This window comes from Podarcis pityusensis, assembly GCF_964106645.2.
Source record: "Podarcis pityusensis genome assembly, chromosome: 11".
In the NCBI taxonomy this organism is placed as follows: Eukaryota; Metazoa; Chordata; class Lepidosauria; order Squamata; family Lacertidae; genus Podarcis; species Podarcis pityusensis.
Genome location: NC_138036.1, coordinates 44,185,081 through 44,210,395, shown reverse-complemented (window position 1 = coordinate 44,210,395; position 25,315 = coordinate 44,185,081). Strand labels below are relative to the sequence as shown.

At 42.7% G+C, this 25,315-nt stretch overlaps 1 protein-coding gene and 1 long non-coding RNA gene across 8 annotated transcripts in view; both read left to right on the top strand.

The window, feature by feature from the left end:
* SEMA6A (semaphorin 6A) overlaps positions 1-5,842 on the top strand; it is a 185,397-nt gene extending 179,555 nt beyond the window's left edge. For all 7 annotated transcript variants that reach the window (XM_080972396.1, XM_080972394.1, XM_080972390.1 and 4 more), the window contains one exon: positions 1,523-5,842. In XM_080972396.1, coding sequence (XP_080828522.1) covers positions 1,523-2,712 — 1,190 coding nt within the window. In that variant the 3' untranslated portion in view covers positions 2,713-5,842. The remainder of the gene's footprint in view (positions 1-1,522) is intronic.
* LOC308458451 overlaps positions 1-25,315 on the top strand; it is a 262,354-nt gene that overhangs the window by 202,715 nt on the left and 34,324 nt on the right. The gene's annotated exons all lie outside the window — the stretch shown is intronic.

Sequence of the window (25,315 nt, the reverse complement as noted above, 5' to 3'; positions counted from 1 at the left end):
AACCAGTCCCATTCGATCTCTGCTGCAATAATGGTACTTTTACATTTAACTATAATAATTTGGTATTGGGTTCAGATGGTCTCCAAAATTTGATAGGGATTCACCACTTTTAAAAGCAAGATTTCAGTATTTGGCTGTGATCTAACTTTTAGACCATAGATGAATACAAGGGGGAGGGAAACAGGTCTGCTTCCTCATTACATAAACCTGGTTCATCTATTCATCTTCAGAAAGCTCTGAAACAGTGTGACAGAGACCAAATGTGAGTCTCACCATCACAGAGATAGCCTCCCGTGTCAACTGAGTGCTCCATGTGAACATATCATCACTTAACAGCCCAGTTTGCACCATCCGCCCTATTTTTCAGCGGGAGAGAAATTGCATGTACCACATCTCTATACATGTGCACCCGGACTGCAGGCTAGCTAAGGCCCCGCAATTTTGGCAGCATCCCCATTTAAATTTATAAAGCAGGGAATAATGTTTTTGCATTGGAGGACTAGTTGTTCTCCTGTGTATCATGACCTTGGTCCAGAAAGAGTTTCAAGGTTTCTCCCCCCCCCCTACATTTTCCTTTGTTTCCTCCTTCATTTCCCCCTGCAAGCATTGTTGTGTATGTGTGAGCAGGTCTAGAGGCTTTGATGCACAGCAGGCTATACAACTGGAAAAAAATATTTATTTCTGCATTTTCTCCCTTAATATTCTGTATGGTAGTTGGTGGGTACATTCAAATAATTTTTTTATTTATTTTTTGTACACTTAAAAGGATTAACTGTGCTAAAAAGGCCAGCTGCTGCAGGGAGATTTCCTAGGAGCTGCAATATACCATAAAATGGCAAGGTTTCTGCAGAAGCAGGAAGGAAGATCTCTGGAAATAAAGATTGGCACGACTCTCTGCAAAGAGAGATACACATTGAGGATGTTTCATTTGCTTTTCAAATTTTGACTGAAAAATACCACTTGGAATGGGGATGAGGGTTGAGTTTTCTCGGTCTTCCTTAAGAGACCAGACTAAAACTTCCGTGAGTGCTCAACTAGATGTGATGCAGACAACCAACCCATAATAGGGGTTCCCCCCTCAAGAGCCAAAGAACAATATAACTCATTTGGGGCTTCTGCTCCAAACTCCATGTGCCATATGGCAAACCACTTTTGACCTATCTCAAAAATAGCCTCAGTTGGTCTTTGGGTTGTGACCAGTTACTGCAGGAGCACTCAATATTGGGACCATTCCGAGTCACTCATCGCCACATCTTTAAGAGTTGTTTTTAAAATGCAGGAGTTGTGTCTACAGCAGGGTTTCTCAAACTTGGGTCTCCAGCTGTTTTTGGACTACATTTCCCATCATCCCTGACCACTGGCCGTGCTATCTAGGGATGATGGGAGTTGTAGTCCAACAACAGCTGGAGACCCAAGTTAGGGAAACCCTGATCTAGAGAATGTCTTTAAATGGATTAACACTGACCGTAACCATTTCTCCCCCTGTGCTTCTCTGCTTACCTCTTTATGATATTTGTTGCAGGAGTGATTCGGGAGAGTTATCTCAAAGGGCACGACCAACTGGTGCCGGTCACCCTCCTGGCCATTGCAGTCATTCTTGCCTTTGTCATGGGGGCTGTCTTCTCGGGGATCATAGTGTACTGCATCTGCGACCATCGGCGCAGAGACGTGACCATCGTGCAGAGGAAGGAGAAGGAGCTGACCCAATCTCGCAGGGGCTCCATGAGCAGCGTCACCAAGCTCAGTGGCCTCTTTGGGGACACTCAGTCCAAAGAGCCAAAGCCGGAAGCCATCCTCACCCCGCTGATGCACAACGGCAAGCTTGCTACGCCGGGCAGCACCGCCAAGATGCTCATCAAAGCAGACCAGCATCACTTGGACTTGGCCGCTCTGCCAACTCCAGAGTCGACCCCAACGCTGCAGCAGAAGAGGAAGCCCAGCCGCGGCAGCAGAGACTGGGAGAGGAACCAGAACCTCATCAACGCCTGCACAAAAGACATCCCCCCTATGGCATCCCCCGTGATCCCCACGGACCTCCCTCTCAGGGCTTCTCCCAGCCACATCCCCAGCGTCGTCGTCCTGCCCATTTCTCAGCAAGGCTACCAGCACGAGTACGTCGACCAGCCCAAAATGAGCGACATGGCGCAGATGGCTATGGAGGACCAAAATGCCACCCTCGAGTACAAAACCATCAAGGAGCATCTCAGCGGCAAAAGCCCCAACCACGGGGTGAACCTGGTGGAGAACCTGGATAGCATGCCCCCCAAAGTACCCCAGAGGGAAGCCTCCCTGGGGCCTCCCGGGGCCTCCCTCGCCCAGGGCGGCCTGGGCAAGCGACTGGAAATGCATTCTTCCGCTTATAACGTGGACTACAAGAGAAACTACGCCACGAACTCGCTTACGAGAAATCACCAGGCCTCCACTCTCAAAAGGAATAACACTAATTCTTCAAATTCTTCCCACCTCTCGAGAAATCAGAGCTTTGGCAGGGGGGACAACCCCCCTCCTGCCCCACAAAGGGTGGACTCTATACAGGTCCACGCCGCTCAGGGTCAGACCGTGACTGTATCTAGGCAGCCCAGCCTCACGACATACAACTCGCTGACAAGATCAGGGTTGAAACGCACACCGTCGTTAAAACCAGACGTACCCCCCAAGCCCTCCTTCTCCCCTCTTTCCACGTCCATGAAGCCTAACGATGCATGTACATAATCACCGTGGGGTGGGGGGAACAGCAGGTGACCAGAGTACGCCATTACAAAGGCAGTGTTTAGCAACGGCAATGCTCTTTTTCAACTGACCAGGAAGCTGCCTGAGCCTGTGGATGCATTGCTCTCTGGGGAAAGTGGAATATTTTTTATTTTTTAAGGGAGGGGGGTAAACAAATCGGGTCATGCAATACATGGTTTGCAACTGTAGGACCCACCCCCACGATGCAACAGCTCTTTTACTCAAAAGACTAACCACAAAACATTGAGCCAAAAGCACACACGCAAATGATGACTGTGATAACTTCACTCGGAAACTGCACATTGCGCAATTCCGGATCTGGGAACTTGAGTGCTTTGAAAGCCAAGACGGAAACGGGGGAAACGACAACCCCAAACAAAAGGAAAACGGAAAGGAAGGAAGGAATTCATTGATTAAGCTAACTCTTAACTGAACTGTGGCAGACATTTACTCTGTGCAGGTACTGTGAAATGCTCATCAGTGTTACAGCCATTTGGTTATAGCCGATTGCCATGTTGGGCAACCACTCTGTCCTAGGTTTCCACCCCTCTTCTCTTTTAATGAATAACATGTGACTGTTAACGCAAGTAACTCCTATTATTTATTGTTCATCCTTTTGTCTTTTTTTATTATTCCTAAGGAAATTACTTCTGCATATCATCATATGAGCAGCTCTCTCCAGAAGGAAAAAAAAGCAAAATACGTTGAAAATTATGCCTATTTAACGTGAAACCCATTAACTGGAGTAATTAAAACTCTTTTTATTTTTCCAATAAATTCACTGAGTTAAATAAGTTGAAGGTGGAATTTTGAACTTTTGTGTTTGGACTCTCTGATCTCTTTCTGGAAAACAAAAAAAGGGGAGTATTTATTTAAATGTCAGATAAGCTTGCCTTCCAGCCTCCGTGCCAGGCAGTAGTCAAAGAGAAACCACCCCGTTCCACAACAAGGTTCCTATCTTCCTACAGTAACTTCCTGCCGCAGCACTGAAAGCTGTCCTCCTTGGCCCCACTGCTGTGAACATGGTTTTGTCAATAGCTCATCATTTCTGTGAAGGCACCAGCTTTGTTTTCTGCCATCCCATTTCACCCTTGCATGTGAAATGGCAAACAAAAATCCACAAACGCCGTGGACTCATCCATATTATGCTGGCTTTTGCCGTGCGTAGCTCACGGTCTTAACCGCACAAGGGCAGGGAGGGGAGAGCGTTGTTTGTTGGTGAAAAACACATCTGTGAATACCCTACTTTCTTCCACATGTAAATTTGTGCCTTACACCCTTCAGTTGTGTATCTTTGTGAGCTGTCGTGTGTGCCCCCTTTCCCTTTAGAATAAATCAGATATTTATTTATCTCCATCCTCAATTACTCCTCCGGAGAACGTGCACATTTCAAGGAAGAATATTGAGGTTACTGTAACAGCGACACTCCAGCTCATCAGAAGGCGAGGCAGTAACAATGCGCATCGCTTCAGTGTGACTTTTCTAGTTTTGGTTCTCAGACCACCCCTTGGGCAATGCTGGTAGTATCATCTCCGTACTGCGGGCAGCCTTTTCCTTCTACCCAAATCTTTTCATATCCCTTCTGCATAGTGATGTAGTCTTACTCACAAACCAGCAAAGAAGTCGTTAGAGGACTGTCATCAGAAGTCTGATGTGTCAACTGAAGGCAAGCACGAGGTGCTGTCTGGCAAAGCAAAACAAAAACAGGCACCCTCGCACAGCGTTTATGTACAGCACATAAAATGAAATGGAAATTAATATAAAGCAGGCTGGCTCCTGCTGGTTCCCAATAACAGCTACAGTAACGCAAACCCAAAAGGATGCTGCATAAGCCCTTTTTTAATTAAAAAAAAAAGTGGAGGGGCTCCTACTTTGATTTAATTTGCTCCCATTTGTGGGGTTTGAAACGTGGGTGCACAGTGTGTGTGTGTGTGTGTGTGTGTGTGTGTGTGTGTGTGGTCTCACAATTTCTGGGTGGTTCATGCACAAGCATGTATTTTGTTTTTTAATAACTGTCAACATACTGTAGCAAAAAGTGTGTGTGTGTGTGTGTGTGTGTGTGTGTGTGTGTGTGTTTTATATTGCCTGGATCGAATGTTTGAGAGGGAGGAGATAGTTATTTTGGTTTGGTTTTTTTCTTTTGCTTGGGGACGGACTTTTGTTTTGTTTTTTAAAAAAGAGAAGGGTTTTTATACTTCACTTGGATTTATTTTGCTGGATTTGGGAAGGAGGGGGCGTTTTGTTTATGAATGATAAAGAAAGGAAAACTTCTCAAGTTGGTTGGCACACAGGCGGTCGTTTAGAGAGCCTGCATGATCAAAACCAAAGGGTGTATACCAATGGTGCTTGCAGACTCCCTGCTTTCAACTCTGCCTCTCTGACTAAACTGGTTCGTCCGCCATTCGTGAACTATGCTTACTAAGTCAAAGCTGTGTTTCTTGTTGGGGTTTTCCGTTTGGCTTTGTTTCTTCATTTCTTCCTAAGCTGCAGGTGGCAGGGGACTCATCAGCAAAGAAAAGGAGCAATGCACTCTTTTCCTCCCCAAGCTCAACCCTCTGGAGTTGCGAAGGGCACAGTGGCCCCCTCCCTGCCTCTTAACAAAGCATTCTGTCATGATGTAGAAATGAATAATCACTGCAGCTTTGTACAGAGATCTCTGCCTTTGTAATATACACCCTGACAAAGACTGGGTTAACCTTGAGGTGCCCATTTTGTACTTGAGTGTGGTGTTTTTTTTCCTGTTCAGATCCTTCCCTTGCTCCCCCCACCTGACACCTCTCCCCCACCCCCATTTTGCGTGAAGAGGTTCTTAGACCTAAGTGTGCCTTTGCTTTCCACTCTTGCTATACACTGGTTAGACGCAACCAATTCGGACTCTCATTTGTTGTAAAGTTGTAAAATATTGTGATGTCACCAAACTTCCCTTCATCTCCACATTCCCTTAACATCCGATTCACGATTAAATGTATGTTGTTTAAAAAAAAAAAGGAAAGCAAAAAATAAAAATAAAAATTAAGATTTTAAAAATAGAAAAAGGAAAAAATGGCAAGGTAAGGGGGGGGGGGGAGTCTCTTGATGACATAAAGTAATAAAACCAGACTGTTCTACCTTCTATTTTGTCTCCTGGTTCTTCTTTCTTGATTAGTGCTAAATAATACAAAAATAGAAACATAAACTGTTGTTGGATACTAACGGAATATAATTGGTGGCTCTCTGGGTTGCAGAAGAGCAGCTTGCAGCATAATCCTCAGGCTTGCTACGCTAGACAAAAAGTGGCTAGGACTAGATGCCAAGGTCACGCCACACACCTGCAGCTCCACAAGTCACAACCTCACACTGGTGTTAGGCAGTTGTACAAAATGCGAAGGCTGCACTGATTAGATGGGCAGCATGGCAAGACCACAGTGGGCCAGCCAGGGGCGGAGGAAGGGGGGTGCAGTGGCGGTGGTCCACCCTGGATGTCACCACTGGGGGGGGCGACAAAATGCCGGGTGACACTCACAGTGGGGCCTGCAGCGCACCTGAGCCACATGTCTCTCCTGGGAGAGACGCAATGGCTTGGGTGTGCGCAGGCTCTGTGTGCCCAAACGATCCGCCCGCTGCCACCCCCTCAGCTGTAGGGCGGCTGAGTCACAGGAGGCAAGCAACTTCCTCCACCACTGGGGCCAGCAGTGGCATTAAGCAAAATCCTGCCTCTGTTGACATGAAATGGGATCACCATTTCCACCCTTCAGCCCCAATGCACAGGAAACGCACTGAGACAGACAGACTGGGCAGCCACAGAACTGTGGGATTTTAGAGTTGGAAGGGACCCCGAGGGTCTTCTAATCTACACACACCCTTGCAATGCAGGAATCTCAGCTTATAGCATCCTTGACAGGTGACCACTGATAGAATTCGGAAGCACACAGCTGCCAACCCTGGCCAACCAGGGACCACACGTTCATGGGTCGCACTAAAAAATGGGCAGAGAAGAGGCAATGGGTGAGAAGCACCTAAACAAAGCATTTAGGCTGCCAAATTACTTGTACCAATGCAAATGCTCTAGTGCAGTGTGGTCACCTTCTGCAAACATCCATAGGGCCAGTTGCCATTGTGGTGCATCCATGTTCTAGGAGGCTCTTCCAAACCCACAGATGCACCAACCGGCCTTGGAAGACGCAACTAGGAAAGTTTCGCAGGCTAGTAACTTTTGCGGACTTATTCGCAAGACTGATAAAATAAAAGCCATTGTGGTGGTGGTGAATGGAGGTTGTTTTACAAAATAAGGGACTCAACATTTTCCATAGGAACAGTAATAATGCATCAAAACTTACCCAATTAGACCAGTCCTTACATTTTTATGCCAAAAGGGTTCCCAAACCCTGCTAATAATCAGATATGGGGACATACTATCCACGAATAAACAAAATTGCTAACTTATTAGTTCCAGAAATGTGAACCACTTTTTAAATACCACATGAAGAACAGTGCTCTTATGATTTCATTTTGCTGACCTGATCCAAAGACCCAGAGAAGTACTAATGTACACACACACAGCAGGGGGGGGGGAGTGTATGGAAGAACCCAGATTTCTAGATAAATCTGTAGAAGGAATGAGAAACCTCTGGCCCTCCAGATGTTATTGGACTTTAATTCCCATCCTTTCTGACCACGGGTCATGCTGGTTGGGTCTGATGGGAGATGCAGAGTCCAACAACATGTAACGGACCACAGGTTCCCTATCCTGGTAACTGTATCAACATTCTCTCCTGATCAAAAGAACACAACTGTTTTCTGGATGTGCTGTCGCTTTCCATTTTCAATGGCAGTTCTGCACAGAGCACAACTGTTCAACTCTCTCCCACCCCGCAAAGCTGCATATGCAGGTTCCCTTACGGAAATTGCATTCCGCATGAGCTCAATTGGCCAAAGGTTACATTTGGGGGAGGGGAGATCAAAAGTGGCATTTAGTTCTTAAAGACCTACTTGGTTCATGGTTTTATTCTTTGCCCACCATCTTGCTCTATGTGTACTGAGCTCATTTGTCATCATCATTGATGAGGTACTTCTATGCTGGCTCAGTCTTTGATCAGATTTCTGACATGTGAAATAGCCCGTAAAGCCTTTAGCCAATACAACTCATAGATGACCTGGAATACAACTGACTAGCCGACATGCACTTGCCAGACTAGGCTACAGTTCCAAGTGCACCATACACCCCCAAAACTGCAGTTGGGAATGGTAAGTGTACTTAATTATTTTGCTTAGCACCCTCTTTCCTCAGTGCCTCATAACCATCATGAATTAATTTTTGTTCATAGTGTTCCAAATCTTCAACACAGTCCCATAAATTCAAAATTGTGAGATTTAGGGAGAGAAAACTGCTGTGCCCATCTCAACAGGTGGAGTTAATGTTGCTTTAACACACAAGGCAAGGCATTTCATCAATGCACATATTTTCTTGTGTGTTATAATTGTTACATTTTAGGCTTCCAAACTTGTACAACCCTGCTGTGTCTGCTTTCGACACCCTTTCATGCCTTATCATCCATACCATCCCTCTAAGAGGAAGTTGTACTTCAGCTCTCTTCAGCTGTAACCTTTAGGTATTAAAACCAGTATCCTCGAACACAAGTGCTCAGTTTGGGAAGTTTGGGACTTTAAATGCCAGCGCTCTCCTGCAGCATCATGGGCAGAAGCCAACTATGACTGCATAAGCAGAGAAAGCTGCATAGACGTCCTTATGTGGCCCTTCTCAAGGTAAGCATCTCTGGCATAGATGTGCAGTCTTGCAAAAGGGACGTTGCTCCTGCCTTCTGTGCCAGTATTTAATGCCATCAACTATGCAACACTTTGATTTCAGAGTCTTATGAGATGCAAGCATATCTATCCAAGTGGTAAATTCCTTTTGGTTGTCCTGTCAGGGCCAAATTCACCCTTAATTCAATATCCATTATCACTTGGAAGTCTTGTAGTCGCTGTATCATCTGTTCATCTGGATTTCAGATTAATTTCTCCAGACACTTTGGAACAAGAATGACTTTCAGATGCTCTCTGTTTACCAAACATACTGTTCCTTTTGTAACAGAGGAGGAGGACAGCCACGTTTTCGCTCTTATAGCATTTTTGAGCTGTTCTAGAAGTGGGATGATGACTTTTGCTTCAAGAAGAAAAGATAAAGTCTTCCCTTGCCCCCCCCAGTCACCCCCCCCAAAAGGTGGTTAAACAGTTTGAGTTGTTGCTTAGAGTATAATTCAGAAATGATGGCAATGAAGCCAATGTTGTTGAAAAGAGGAGCTCAGTACTGCCACGAAGACCAGCTTCAGATGGTACCAAATTACACGTCATTATATTCTGAAGACATGCAATCGGCCTATAATATAGTACATACTGCAGTGAAAATATGAGTTGTATCTGAAATGAAGTAGCTGCAGTTCATAACTGATGAGCCAACCAAAAACTTTCCTGCTGGTTTTAGTACGAAGGGCGGATGCCAGGAGCCAAGGAAGGCCGCTCTGTTTTCTCACCTTCACAGTTCGAGGCAATATGCTTCTTGATTCTAGTTGCTGAGAATTGCAAGTAGGAAGAGAGTTGTTGTGCTCAGGTCCTGCTTGTGAGCTTCCCGTACACATCTGGTTGGCAGCCATGAGAACAGGATGCTGGACTCAATGGGACTTCGGCTTCCTATGTTCTTTACCTCTTAGTGTGGGTGAGGCTGTGGAAGTACATAAAGGGACTGTTCACAAAACTGGTCAGTGTGGAGAGAGAGGACTCTAGCCAAAGGTGACAGAGAAGTAACTTCTATTCTCTCACAAGGGCCATTCCCCATAGGCTTTGTGCGATGATAAATCAGCATAAACAAAGGCAAATTACTATCGCAGCATCTAATTCCTTTACCACACAAAGGAACCCTAAACAGAATTACCAACAGATTTGCTTAGTTCCAGTTTCAAGGAAAGCAGAATGGACAGGCCCTAGCATTCTAGGTCATCCGCTTACAAGCACTGAGCACTACCCTGGGCAGCTGAGAAACTGCATTTCAATTCGTTCCCCTCTCCCCCCCAAAAAAACACCTCTGTAGTGCCTGCACCTGGCATTCTGGGGCATTCTGGGAAATTAAAATGGCAACTTCCAACCACTTTGGATCGGTGCTGTCACTGCCATGTAAGCATCAACCTGAAGAGAGGGTCTACCAAAGAGCATTTTGCCCCAGGGCTCTCTGGGCCCTGGATCTCTTCCTGAAAGATGGAAATGAAAAGATCCAATATAATGGTAAGAAATTCATGTCTAAGCCACAACCCTGTGAAAAAATGCCAACTTCATGGTAAGAGCCAGCATCCCTCTCCAACAATGATACCGAAAACATTGTCAGTAGAGGGCATTGCTTTTGTCTTCAATTTAGCCTGCAAATGGTCTATAGGAAATGCCAGTAAGTGGAGGGATAAATGAGGAAGCAAAACAACATGCATGGTGAAATATGAAGCATCTCCCCTCTTGCTAAGCGCTGGGAGGATGTCAACACAAGGAATGAATTATTCAGCAATACTATGTCGAGTTAATTCTTCAGGTTTGGATAGGTAGGGAGAAGGGGCTTGCAGGAGGAAAGCAGTGGGGCTTTGCACTTTTTAATCAATGCAATGGCATTAAGATTCATTGTATTAATGGTCATCATGATATCCTCATTTAGAATGTCATCATGAAATATGGAACTGCATTGCAAACCAGCATACATTTGCATAATATAGTATGCTATTAACAGACCAAGACAGCTTTTTTTAATATAAAGAAATCCTAGCTCACTGGGTCTGTTTCTGGGACCCTTATCATTATGGGTATTTCTCCAATTATGAGTAATCATTAGGGATGGCAACATGATATGGCTTAGAGTAAATCAATGAAGTCATTTCTGGTCAGCTCAGCAGCAATTTGGGGATCCATCACAAGAAAACAGATAAGCAACAGAAATGAAACAGAAATGGCAGCTTGGTTCACTTTATTTATTCCCAAAGGGTAATTGTGTTAATCTATTGCAACAAACACAACTAAGGGGGTCCTGTGGCACCTTAAAGCCTTGCAGATTTCTTGTGGCATAACCTTCCATAGACCACTATGTCAGCATTATCCTCAGTTGGCAGATACATATAATGTTTACATAATGTGATTCAATTCATTTAAGTATTAATCATTAGAGAATCATATGTTTGCAACCCACTACAGGGTTGGCACAGCAAAACTAGGGAAATTATATTATTACCATTTACTGTTATTCTAAATTTTCCAACTCTGCATAGAAATGTCACAGACTTGCCAGGCCACTTACATTATGGTCTTTAGGCCCTGCAATTGTCACTGTATCTATATTTACCAACTGACAGTTGGTAAAGTGGGATCTAGCCCACAAAAGCTTATGATGCAATCAGTATTTTAAGTGTTCTTTTGGCTCATTTATACATAGATACTGACACAGGAAACGAGCAGAAAGGTGTCTCCCAAGGATAGGCCAGAATTTAAGATGGAACAATACAACTGCATTTCCTCCTAATGCTGGAACATGCCATTAGAATGTGACTCTATATATACTTTTAGGCAAAGAAATTGATACAGAAGGTGCCAAAGTTGAACGCTCACAGTTTTAAGTCATTTCTCTTGCTTTCAAAGACAAAGGTATCTATTTAGGGTCAGTGCCTGCAGTTTTCTGGTTATAATGGTGACAGGACAGTTTAGTGATCCCATTTTCTTAAAATGGCAGGTGTAGAACTGCTGGACATCAATTTAGTAATTCGTCCAGCTACTGGGATAGAGAAAAGTCTTGGATTCTGTTTTAGCATCTGTCTCACTTTGTTGCCCATGACAGTCCTGTTTATTTTGGGAGACACTTTAATTTCTTCTGGTGGAAACAATGTCCTTACTTCCCAGCATAAGAAGAGTCTGCTTTTGGGGGTGGGTAATACGGTACATATATATTTCTTAATACGTCATAATTTAAGAACAGGGTGAGCTAGAAATTCCAATGTATTAATCACATGGAAAGCTATATCAGTTGCTTAAGAATGGTCATAGAATCATAAAATTTTACAGTTGGAAGGTCGTATCCGACTAAGCTGCATGGTTAATAATGAGGCTCTCCATCTTTCCAACTACAATTGGAAACCAACTAGAGTCAAAATCACAGCGGGCACAGGAATTCATCCAGCCCAATTTCCATTGACACATGCAAGAACATAAATGTTTTATTGCACAGTTTCCAGCAATTGCAATGGACCAAGAGACGTTCCCAGTGTAGTGCCATATTTAGGATGATGTGGGCGGTTCCTCCACACAGAGAACTGAGCTGAGAGCACAAAAGAAGAAGAACTTAAAAACCTATATCCATACAGGTACTTATACTGAGAAGATCCACTAAAAAAGCAACTGTACCAATAGGAATTATTGCAAAAATATGAAATATGAAGGGGCGGCACCACATTTTGTCCTCGATCAGGGCGCCATATTGCCAAAGTCTACCCCTGCCCAGTGGATTGTGCCCACTGTGTTTTGTGAAATGTTGCATGCATCATCCTGCTGAGCTGGTCCACTAAGATCATTAATCCCGTTTCCTTGCTTCATTGCTGTTGTTTTGAAATGAAGTTACCTCTACTTCCAGACAAATATTAAAGCTATGATCACATGCTTTGTACAGAAAAAGAATGAAAGTGTTAGACTTCTCTTCATGAATAGAAACAGGTGAATAGTCATCTGCCCTTCTGACTTTGTAATTTATACAGTGTAAGTCAGTAGGGAAGGACTATAATTGGAGCTGAAGTAAGCGAGGTGAAAATTGCTAGGTAGCATGGCCATCTGCATCTCTTTAATTAGGCAAGTTCATTGCCATTATTCAGATTTCAGGTTAGCCACATCTTTGTCATGATTTATCCAGCAGCCTAGGAAAATTGTCCTGCATGGAGGTAACAATTAGTAAGAGGGCTAAGGCACTCAGCAACCAGCTGAAAGTTAATACTGTCCAGAGAGTAGAGACATAGTATGATTTACTGTGATCATTGTCGCATCTACTTAGTGTTTCATGACAAACTCTATTAAGCAGAACAGACTCACGGTTAATTCAATTAGATGAGTAAGTTCTTTTGTGGGCCAAGATGCATTTGGGAGTCCCAGCATCAGCGTGGGAAACGTGGCTGGCAACCTTTAGACAAGAACAATTGAAAAATAAACATTAAAAGCGGGGAAATCAATAATACGCCTTAGCTAGAGGCCATCGGAAGTAGAGCTGAATCCTGAAATAGAACGAAAGTATAATAAAGATGACTGTAATGTGGAATTGTAACAAGTATAAATAATCCGCAGTATCTGCAGTACCGAAAGGCCATTTACCACTGCATCAATATGCACAGTATGTTATATCAGACTCTTTCTACAGTATTCGCTGTGAAATGAACTGATGGGGGTGGTGCAACCAGATTGCTGATTTCTAAGTAGAATTTCTGCATCCACAGTGCATCTTTGAACAGCGAACTCCAGGTCTTCGATGACCCATCTCACATGGAATCATTTTGTTTTGTCTACATCCATGTAAAACTTTCTTTTTTTGTAATTCATCACTACGTTGGCAGATGGTAGGTGTGGTAAAAGTGAACTGGTGTCAATTAAGCTTACCTATATTTCTGTGGCTTCATTAACACAGTGAAGCCATTTTGGAAGCCCCAGTTGAAATGTCTGCCGGACTGCTAAACCCTGTTAAGGCTTAGGAGGGGGAAATTGTAATAAAATTTTCAAAACCCTGTTTGATAATATCCATACTCAAGTACAACACATTGTGTCTGATGAAATCATGCTCCCATGATCCTTTTGTATTTTTCTCATTGAATATTAAATACAAGCCTGTCTTGGTTTTGCCTTAAAAATGTAGAAATATCCGTTAAGTTGGATGTATGTATTCTTGAGTTCTTGAAAGACACCACCTAATGGCTTTTTAAAAGCCTTTCAGGCTCAAATATTCAAGGTGGAAATCCAGAATTTAGACAAGCATAGACCAGATGTCTTATGCTTTAAGATTATCTAAGCTGCTGTCACCCAGATATTTTAGATTAGAAATCAAAATATCCCCATCAAGTCATGCTGGCTGGGGCTGATGTGGGCTAAAGTCCAAAATACCTAGGGACTGGGTGCCTTGAGAGCTCATCCTATGCCCCATGTAGGGCTGATACAATTCTCTATCACCAGTTGAGCAAATTCAGCCGGTTCACTCTTATGGTTTTTGAAACTGATCAATAAGTTCCAAAAGATATTCAGAGGTTTCATGTGCAGAACGTCAACATTAGGAAATCCTGAGCAGAGAAACCACTAAATCCCATAACGTTTCGGGATCAGAGACTTTGCAGCTGCCCTTAGATACTCACCATTAATAATAGAATTCATTTCAGACCCAGTAGGTTCACTGGGCAGGTTTTACACCCCAGGTGAAAGAGGAAGCAGGAAAAAGGTCATGCATAGCAACAATCAGGAGAGTGCAATCTTCTTTTCCACCTCCTGACTTTACTGTAGATGAGAAGTTACATCTATGACCTCCAAGCACATAAAACAAAGGGTAAAGTTCAATGGCTCCATTATTTTATTCGTTCTTCTTCTTCTTTTTATAAGAGCAGTAAGAAATAAATGTGTATTTCTTTCTCAGCCTAAGCCTTGGTCCTGAAGTCCTGATGTACCGGTAATTCTTCAGAGACAAATTTAAATTATTCCCCCCCCCCCCATGTTGCATTGGTTTGCGAACAGAAATGGTAGCTATGTTGTTGTTTTTTGAAAGAGGATGCAAGAGAGACAACAGGCTTTATTTAATATATGCACCAGAAATAGGGACATAATCTTATCATTTGTCACAAAATATAATCTAAAATGTTCAAGCTACTGATAAATGGAATCATCTTCATTGGTGCATCAAATTGGAGATTAAGCATCCTATCATCCCCTCCTCATGCTGCACAGAATCACCTGGGAAGCAACATTTTATGAGATTGGATGGTTCAAATAATTTTGCAAAGAGCAGGAGACAAAGAATTCATTTTACACTAAACTGGTTTCCTTGGAAACAGGAAGAAAATACAACATGATGTCTTTTAGAGGTAGTTCAAGGACCTCTCTGGCTGACTTGTTGTGATACAGCACATTTCTGTCTAACTCTCTGTAGATCAAACAAGGACAGAACAAGTTTTGAAATACAATGCCACATTATCTGCTGATAGCCTTCTCGTTGCACATTGTGCTTTTTAAAAAAATATATATGCACAAACACTAATTTAGAAGCAACTTTTTTCTTTTAGGAAACAATTTGTATTCTGAATCCAAGAGCTTGTCCGCACAGGGTGATTTACTGTGAGTTCCAAAATTTATGGGCATTGTTCACATTGCCCTCAAGCAGAGCCCATCCCAAGATTTTTGTTGAGTGAATTTGGATTTCCAAATGCTTGGGAAAATCTGAGAAGCAAAGTAAAAAGAAAACCTGCTGCATTCTCCTAAGTTAAGGTGACATGTGAAAGATCTATGTGATCCAAGTATAGAAGCCAACTTCTAGAGGCCAAGGTCCCTTCGGGGGGCCCAATAAAATATTTGAGGGGGCTGCCCCCCAAAGTTAATGGGCACTGCCATTCAGCTGGTGTCTGTGAATGCCATCATGTGGTCGGTTATGCAAGGTGTTATGTACTGAGTTGAATAGGATCCAAAAAGCAGCAGTCTGATTGGCCCTAGAACAATAGGATTCAGAATGCAGCAGTCTGATTGGTCCTAGAACAATGCAGCAGTATGATTGGTCCGCAGGAGCCACCCAATTCCGCTCCAGGTGGAAGTGAATCCGCAACCTGATTGGCCTACAGGAGAATCCCAGAATTAGCCAATCACGAGTGACCCATTGTGTAAATAATGTATATAAAGCAGATATTTTGGGGGAACTTTGATTCCTCACTACTATGAGCTGAATAAAGAGCATGAAATCCACACTCAACTCCGAGTATATTTCACAGGGCAAGGCTTACTTGGCCATATTTTATTCAAGTTGGCACCCCTGGATCTGAGGGAAAGAGGGAACAGAATCCAGAGTTTGTTTCCATGCAGTTCCGTGCTATTTTAGGCACAGGGACAACAGAAATCCACATGCCTGCAATTGCTGCATGAATCACAGAAACCTGGTTGCAGGAGGTCTGATGCGCCATGCAAACAGAGCAAAGTGGGAATGAAGTGATAATTAAGAGTGGACCGTACTACTCCCAACTGAATGTGGAGAATCACATTTAGAAAAACAAAACACAGAAACGTGTCCTAAGTTACCAAAATAAATAATAAGAAGGAAACTAGAACAGCAGGAAGTCATCTGGGACACAATCTAGAAGGAATTGGGTTTGTTTTCTTTTAATTCGGGGGAGTGTTAGAAACAGCATCCCATCGGCAGTTTCAAGTTGTGAAGTCCATTGCACCACTTTAGTATTCCTATAGCTCATTCTGCTGAATGTGTCTACAAAGCCTCAGTTACAGAATCTGAAAGCTTTTTCAAGCTGTTGTAAAACTGCTTGTTCCCTCACCTCTCATTCATGTTCATTTCTGGCCAAATCAGTTGCAGGAAAATCAGGAAGCAATATAGATTTAACCTTCATTACTAGTCCATCACTCAATTATCCTCTTGTCCTATAATTGGGATGATTCAGAATGTGATTATCCAGTGGCGTTCAAAAGACCCGAGTCCCCACTCTACAGCCTAGAGTGGGAAATGTGTTGGAACTAACAAACCCACTTTATGTTTGGCAAGGGGAATGAATGAATAACTTTGTGGGAGGTTCAGGCATTTTCCTTACTTAATCCATTCCGATTAGGGAGGATCAAGGATCATTGCCATTCCAATTCTCTCACGGGTCAGCTGACCTTATTGAGAGGGGTGTGGTAGAAAAAGGAAAGTGTTTTACACCTGTTCTGCATTCTCGTGCACCTTGAGCAAGTGTGCAGTAGGACTCATGGGAAAATGAAATCTTACTTCCACTTCAAGTAACTTTCCAGCTGAACTTCTGGGCCACACACAGAAATAGTCTGTGCACAGAGACTCACGTTGTGCGAAGCTACACTGACAGCTTGAAATCACTACAGAACATAGAGACAGACCACTAGAAGAGAACACCCTTGAACTTGGACACTCCTTCTAGATAAAAACTGGCCTTTTTCCGGTTCTATAACTGAGAATATAAGGTGTCTATCAATTTGACGCCACATATTCAGAAAATTACCAACTCCAGCGTCTTAGAAACAGTCAACCTTCCACACATACATGGCCAATTTTATTCTGTCCTTAAGACTCTGTTCCTATTCTATGTGTTTATTCTATTCTTGGACTCCATTCCTATTATATCTGTCCAACCTTCTCATCTCCATCTCTACGGGTTGGTTCAGCACCATCTGTGAGACTTAAGGGACAGTTGGAAAGGTGAGAGGTGAAAACCCTCAGCAAGAGATCAGTTCTGATTTTGGAAGGAAGCCTGGAGGGAAAGGAAGGAAGGAAGGAGTCCTTGAACTTTGATACCATCTCTTCCTTACTCTCTGCATAGCAAGAATATTATCTCGCCACCTCAGCTGATATGGCAGCTGTTTCTGTGTTACTAGGTTCTGGTTTTGTAGATGCTAAGCATTAAAATTGCATGTAAGCTTGCCACCTGTTCCTTATTTGAAGGAACAGTATTAAAATATAAATATGTAAGGAACTATTTCTTGAAAGAAGTTATAGAACCCCAGTCCCACCCTTCACCACCATCATCATTATCATTTTATTATTATTTATACCCCACCCATCTGACTAGGTTGCCCCAGCCACTCTGGGCAACTTCCAACATATATAAAAACATAATAAAACATTAAACATTAGAAAACTTTCCTATACAGGGCTGCCTTCAGATATCTTCTAAAGGTTGTATAGTTACGTAACTCCATACCCTCCAACATTTCTCCAATGAAAATAGAGAATGTCCCAAGGAAAAGTGAGACATTCCAGGGTCAAATCAGAAACCAGGATGGCTTCTGTAAATTCGGGACTGTTTTTAGGAAATAGGGACGTTTGGAGGGTCTAGAAGAAGGGCTATAATGTGATCTGGTGAAAGGCAGGTTTCGGGCCCTGAATTGTAGTAATCGTGCTTCACTAAAGTTTGCAAGGAAATATGATAGGCTTCCTGATTTGACAACATAGATATTGGTAGACATTGAATCAGCTACAGAAGACTAGTGTGTAGCTGAACAGATTGTAAATGATTGCATAAATAGGTTTCAATCTGAATTTGGATTTTTAAAGGGACTTTTTAAACATTAGGATTTAATATTGTTAAATTATTTTGTACATGAAGGGAACACCCTTTGGTTCTCTTCAGTAAAGAACAGAAAGGAGAATGAGCATAAAGGCAAATGAAACGAAGTGTATCCTTTTTCTTATTTCCATTTCTGTCTATATTCCTTTTTGAGTCATCCTCAAAAGCAAGTCCTACCAGGATCTTCTTTAACATTCCCCTCTTGTGTGCAAAACACATGAAGCTGAGTGACAGAGCACTAAGTGGTCATAGAATCATAGAGTTGGAAGAGACCACAAGCGCCATCGAGTCCAACCCCCTGCCAAGCAGGAAACACCATCAGAGCACTCCTGACATATGGTTGTCAAGCCTCTGCTTAAAGACCTCCAAAGAAGGAGACTCCACCACACTCCTTGGTAGCAAATTCCACTGTTGAACAGCTCTTACTGTCAGGAAGTTCTTCCTAATGTTTAGGTGGAATCTTCTTTCTTGTAGTTTGGATCCATTGCTCCGTGTCCGCTTCTCTGGAGCAGCAGAAAACAACCTTTCTCCCTCCTCTATGTGACATCCTTTTATATATTTGAACATGGCTATCATATCACCCCTTAACCTCCTCTTCTCCAGGCTAAACATGCCCAGCTCCCTTTTGGGCATTTCCTTTATAACAAACATGTCATTCTACATAACTAATATGACCTGGTAGGTTCTTCATTCATCTTTATTTTTTGCCTTTCAATACAAATCAACAATAAAGCTTCATCCAAGGATTAAAGGACCAGCTGCTAAAATCGAGGGAGAGGCTTTCAGTATCTTAATGCTAATTAGATGGTTCTCATAAAAGTGAAGGGGGGGTAGTCTTTCAACAGAGCTTATTTAAAATTAAATTAACAGAGCTGATACAATTAGAAAATAAACAAGGTTCCTTTATCAAGACACTGGGCAGATATGTATTTTTTAATGTAAAAAATGGAGTTTACAAGGTCCACCAGATAGCAGTTTTGAAAATATGTGATAATGATGCAAGCATGATGCTTTGCAAAAGCCTGCTGTATTGTCATAGGCATAAAGACATTTGAGTCTCACCGAGTACTTCTAGATGAGACCTTGAATTTGGTACATGATTGTGCAATTAGAAAAATAGTTAATAAGTCTGTCCTCTTCCCCTTTAAAATGGAGGCTTTCTTGTGTATCCCAGGGTGGTTAACAGCACCATCTTGTACATGACTTCTTGAATGGAAGTCCTATCAGATAGGGATTAGAAGCACTACATTTTACAAACCATTTTTCAAAGTTTCACATAGCCTAGCATAATGTTACATTGCTACACATCACCACTGAGAAATATGTTTCACAAGCAAACCAGGGTTCCATCTGCACTATATATTTAAAGTAGCATCATGCCACTTAAAACAGTCATGACTTCTGCCTTATTATTAATATTATTATTTAAATTTGTATACCGCCTTATAATCTCAGGGTGGTTCAGACATAAAATTACAATAAAAAACACAAAATACATAACAACAACAACCCAATAATCCCCCCTCTTCCACAACACATTTAAAGGGGCATTAGATGTCATCAGCCAAAGGCCTGGTTAAATCATCCTAGGAACTAAAGTTTATTAAGGGTGCTGAGAGTTGTTCAGAAAACCCTATTTCCCTCAGAGAGCTACAATTCCTAGGGTTCCCTGAAGACAGGAAATGATGACTGAAGAAATTGTGAGAACAGGAAACTCCCAACAAATCTCAGCACCCTCAACAAGCCACAGCTTCCAGGATTCTTCCATTGTTTAAAATAGAATGATACTGCTTTAAATGTGTAGTGTAGATGGGACCCAGGACAAAAGTATTGGGCTGAAAAGGAGGAGAGTATGGTTAGAGAAGGGAGTTCATTGAACTTGGTTTATTGACAACTATGCACATTAGCCAATATCTTTTATTGAGGCCACCTTGGGAGGGAAACGGCTCCCAATGTTTCCTCAGTGAGAACTTGCTGCTGTTACTGGCTCTTCAACGACCATATGCAGTATTTATTCTGCCGATGCCTTCAAAAAGACCTACTTGGCCATAAAGCATCCCATAAACCCCAATATTTGCTGCTGCTTCTTTAAAACAATCAGACCTATAGTCAAAATTGTTTCAGTACTGTCACTTGTGGCAATTCCAGATATATGATAACTCAGTGTACTAAAAGGACACTCACATCTTCTAAGGTCCAGATCTCAGCAACCTGGCAATGATACATACTTTCATATGTATATCACATTCTGATAGAGGTAAATATAATACCCTGTTAGCCAATATGTAGATTAGGGAATCAGATTTGCAAATGACAGTGGAGGTGGAAGAGTAGGAGGGCTTCCAGATTTCATGCCAAACTCTTTCACTATGTTCCAATATAAAAGACCAGTCACACAAAATCTAGATCAAACATGACTGCCCCTCCTTGACCAATTTCAAAACCTGAATTAAGAACCTAGTTAATAATTGAGAATGTGTAAGCATAGGTTCTTCCACATGTAGTGGGAATGTGAAATTATCTGAAGATGTTAGATCCGGTTGATTAGACCAGGCGTAGGCAACCTCGGCCCTCCAGATGTTTGGGGACTACAATTCCCATCATCCCTGACCACTGGTCCTGTTAGCTAGGGATCATGGGAGTTGTAATCCCAAAACATCTGGGGGGCTGAGGTTGCCTATACCTGGGTTAGACCATAGGCAGCATGCCTCCTTTAGATCCAGCAGACATTTTGCTGCACTTTGAAACCAATGGAGTGATACACGAGTCAACATCCACTATAATTTCTTATTTACAGTTGGCAGCTAATCTAGAGCTTGCTAAAAACTGGACGTCCTCCCACTCAACCTCAGTTCTTCAGTGGATTGGCAAAGTGTGAGATGTTCTCATTGCTGCAAAGATTACACAACAAATTAAAATTAGCGCAACAAGAACAGCACAAGGCAATCCACATAATTGTTTTAGGACTGGGGAAACATTTTTTGAAAGTATTTGCCTGATGCAGAAAGGACACTGAAGTAGGAACCAGGCAAATCTTCTTGTGTACAGGGGACTATTTTTCTTCCATTCATAGTTCTTTGGACCCCGACCTCTGTATTTTCTCAGGGGGATTTTCCCACCCTTCTCCAACTGTTTTCCTCCTCATGGGTTTGAAATACTGCTCACACTGTACACATCAGTGCACTAAAGATTATCCACATTGCACAAGAACCGACTAAGGTCACACGCAAGTCAGCTTTAAAGTTGAAGGCAAGACCCAAGAGCACAGAGATTCAGTCACCGGAATTAAATAGGCTGGTATTATTTAGACCTTCAAAAACAGTGAACAGCAGGAAATCCTTATGTAGCCAAACAAAAAATATCAAAGTCTGGGTGTAAGGAAAGGGACGCAAAAATGTATGAGAGGCATGTCAAATGGAATCCACGTCTGCGTCAAATGTGACCTATACCTGTGTGTTTTGTTGATCCCTACTTTCTTCCAAATAAAGGCATGCATTTAAAAACAATTACTACAAGTTACCGTATTTTTCGCTCTATAAGACGCACCAGACCACAAGACGCATCTAGTTTTTGGAGGAGGAAAACAAGAAAAAAAATATTCTGAATCTCAGAAGCCAGAACAGCAAGAGGGATCACTGCGCAGCGAAAGCAGCAATCCCTCTTGCTGTTCTGGCTTCTGGGATAGCTGCGCAGCCTGCATTCGCTCCATAAGACGCACACACATTTCCCTTACTTTTCAGGAGGGAAAAAGTGAGTCTTATAGAACAAAAAATACGGTAAATAGAAATAGAATATCTCTCACCATAGTGGGGACGACAATGAGTAGGTGGGCCTGTGGGCCTGCTCACTCTCCTGTCAAAATGCTAAGTGTTGATGGGCAACTTCAAGATCTCTGTTTCCCCTTATTGTGCCTACCTCTAAACTGGACTTGGACTGGACAGCCCGTCAAGCAAAGGACTTTTCTCTGACAACCCCTCATATAGAGGACTGTTTTCTTTAAAGTAGAAAACACGGCCACCTTATGAAATAGATAGGTTTTATCTTCCAAATGATTACAATAAAAAGGAGCACCCAGGCTTGGTTCATACATCACATTAGACCATAGTTAAAATAAATTATGGTTTAATGCGAACAAGCGGCGTAGTGATAAATGCTGCAGAAACTACTGGCACTGCTCTGCTGCAGCAATACTACTGGGAAAGAAGCCATGGTCTGGCTGGTTATGTAGTATAAACCCCGGTTCCTGGTTTGGTTTCTCTCCAAGCAAACCATGAGAAGAATCCAAGGGTTGTTCTTGGCTTCCCACTCATGGTTTGTCGGGAGAGAAATTGGATGGCTTTGTGCCAATCAAAATATTTCTCTCAACTAAGCTTACCAAGGCCATTGTATGGATAAAATGGGTTAAACCCATTTCCTTCTCTCCCCCCCCCCCCCCGCAAGTGTGGCCTTATTTCCAGATGGGGAGAGTTTGCCATTGGGAGTGCTTTCAAAAAAGCAATTTCCACCAAGGTGCATTCTAGTGATACTACAGTCTAAGGAATTGTCCTGTACTTACAAAGGCTTCCACGTGATGCAGAACCCTGGGAGGAAAAGCATCGTGTGGGAAGCCTAAATGAGTGGAAGCAAGGTCCCTGCTTCAGGTACTCATCTTCCAACTCACAGAGGGATATCAGTGCAGTAATGGGAGGGGCAGAACCAGCATGCTGGTTCCCCCATACATGTTCCCCACTTCCTGAACACCTGAAATGGGCCACACTTTTAGTCCTTAGCACACTTTTGACTTCTATACTATTCAGACTAAGAACAGTTTTGGAACTATGGAAACTCCAGTTTTCTGATGGTTGCCCTCCAACTTGTGGAGGGTGGTGGGGATGGTTGGTGTACACAGCCCCTCCTCCAACCTTACATGCTGCTTTTCCCTGTTCATACCGAACTGGGGGGGGGGGGCATATAAATTATTTCTTTCTCTATTTCTCTCTTTCTGAATAATATCACAATTTCTCTTTGTTTATGGGGGGGGGTTGGGGGAGAGATAGAACCTACACATACATCTTGAAACTGCTGCATGCATTTATTTGGAGGAGAAAAGAAATCAGCAACACACACAGGTGTAGGTCACATTTGACTTGCCTCTCATGTATTCGCATATTCATTCCTGAACGCAAAACGAGACGCATGGTGGGAGCTGGTGCTTGAGAGATGTGAGAAAAAGATAACCAAGAATAGGATCTTTGGTGTAAAAAATCTTCCCCCCCCCCCCCACACGCATTGTAACATAAACTAAGGCCAAACCAACAGAACAATTTACATCATTTGTGAGGTTTTCTGTCGTTGCAGTTGAGTTAATTAATGTTCTTTTTCTATATCAATACATTTCTAGCACTCAGACTCCACTTCACCTTGTGCCAAGGAGAGAAAAAGTGGCAGATTTAATTGAAGCTCGTTTCTCTCAACTTGTAGAGTTGGCAACTTGCAGGGTCAGCCAATATATAGGAGGCCAAGAAACAGCAGCTTTCACCCTCTTCGCAGCCTCCAAATCTGTAGCTTGGCATAAGACATTTGGTGCTAAATTACAGTTGATCTCTCAGGCACTTACGGCTCAAACAATCTACCGTGGCTGCTTGATCCATTTAATTTTGCTTCATTTTACATTATGTGTGTCAGTTATCATCAAAAGTGCAGAGGGATGGGGATAAGCTAAATATAAAATCGAAGTCACTTCCTCTTTATTCCCACTTTCTTTGTCCTCAATCAGACAATTCAAAGGGAGCCCTGTCAGTGTGAGAACTGGCAAAACAAGACACACAGCAAACACAAAATTGTAGCAAGGTCACTTAACATGCCATTCCTTGTACCTTATTGATCTTAAAACAGCAGAAAACAGGAAAGAATATTTATTTATAATGCTATTAGCAGCTTAGTACTGCTAAGAAACCGTAAAAATCTGCGTAGTTTTGATGTCAGGGGTTAGAATCACGGCGGTTTTGAAAAGTTCAGTCCACCATCTTGAATCAAAATAGTATTCAATTGTATCACAGCGCAGACAAAAACCTGCTCCTTGGTTTTAGGAACCATCATGCAAAATTTGGTCTTTATATCTTATGAGGTATTCAAACGCATAGCGTCAGATCACTTTACAAAATCTATAGTGCATTTATCTATTTAAAAAGGTAAAGGTAAAGGGAGCCCTGACCGTTAGGTCCAATCATGACCGACTCTGGGGTTGCGGTGCTCATCTCGCTTTATTGGCCAAAGGAGCTTCTGGGTGTCAGCATGTCTAAGCTGCTTCTGGTGAACCAGAGCAGCGCACAGAAACGCCATTTACCTTCCCACCGGAGCGGTACCTATTTATCTACTTGCATTTTGACGTGTTTTCGAACTGCTAGGTTGGCAGGTGCAGGGACCAAGCAAAGGGAACTCACTCCGTCACGGGGATTCGAACTGCTGACCTTCTGATCAGCAAGTCCTAGGCTCTGTGGTTTAACCCACAGCGCCACCCACCTCCCATATTTATCTATTTATAGACCACTTATTTGGGGCATAGCCACCTCACAGCAGCATACACAAAATAAAAGCAGAATACTAAAAAATTTACAAGATTAGAACCATGAACAACCATTTAAAACCATAAGCTTTTTAAAGAAGATTTTATGAAGGAGAAAGCAGCCCCAAATTTAATGAGTTTAGAAAAGCCAATTAAAAGTTTGCAGTATGGGGGCCAAATACACCTCCATAGAGAGGGAATCCCACAACCTGGAGGAAATATCCATGGCAGGAAATGGATTTACATAAGTAGCACATTTCAAAATCTCAGAGTTTAAGCCTTTTTTCCAGGTTTCCCCCCCCCCACACACACATTTCATTAGCATGAATACAGAAAACCACTTACCAAGAGGCAGTTCACTTTGGTGGAAATTCGGCCATATGGAGAGCCACTCACCTGTAGCATCTGCCCAACTGGTAAGGAGACTTTTACAGTACATTGTCTGTCTCGGGTGCCTTCGTGGGTAATGTCAAACTGTTGGAGAGTTACAGTGCCTGCTGTGGCTGTAGAGACTGATACAGGACAGACATGTTTTATTGCAGCTGGGGCAGAGGAAAGCGACCGGTTTTGCTGCTACAAGGCACACCATGTTATTTCTTCTTTCTGCACTCCTCCCAAGGGTTTACAGAGGCTCAAATTCAAATCTCTGATCCTGCACATGACCTTGGAGAGCTGCTATCAGATGAGACCATACTGGGCTAAGTGATTCGGTTGTCTGACTTGCTAAGAGGCAGGTGCA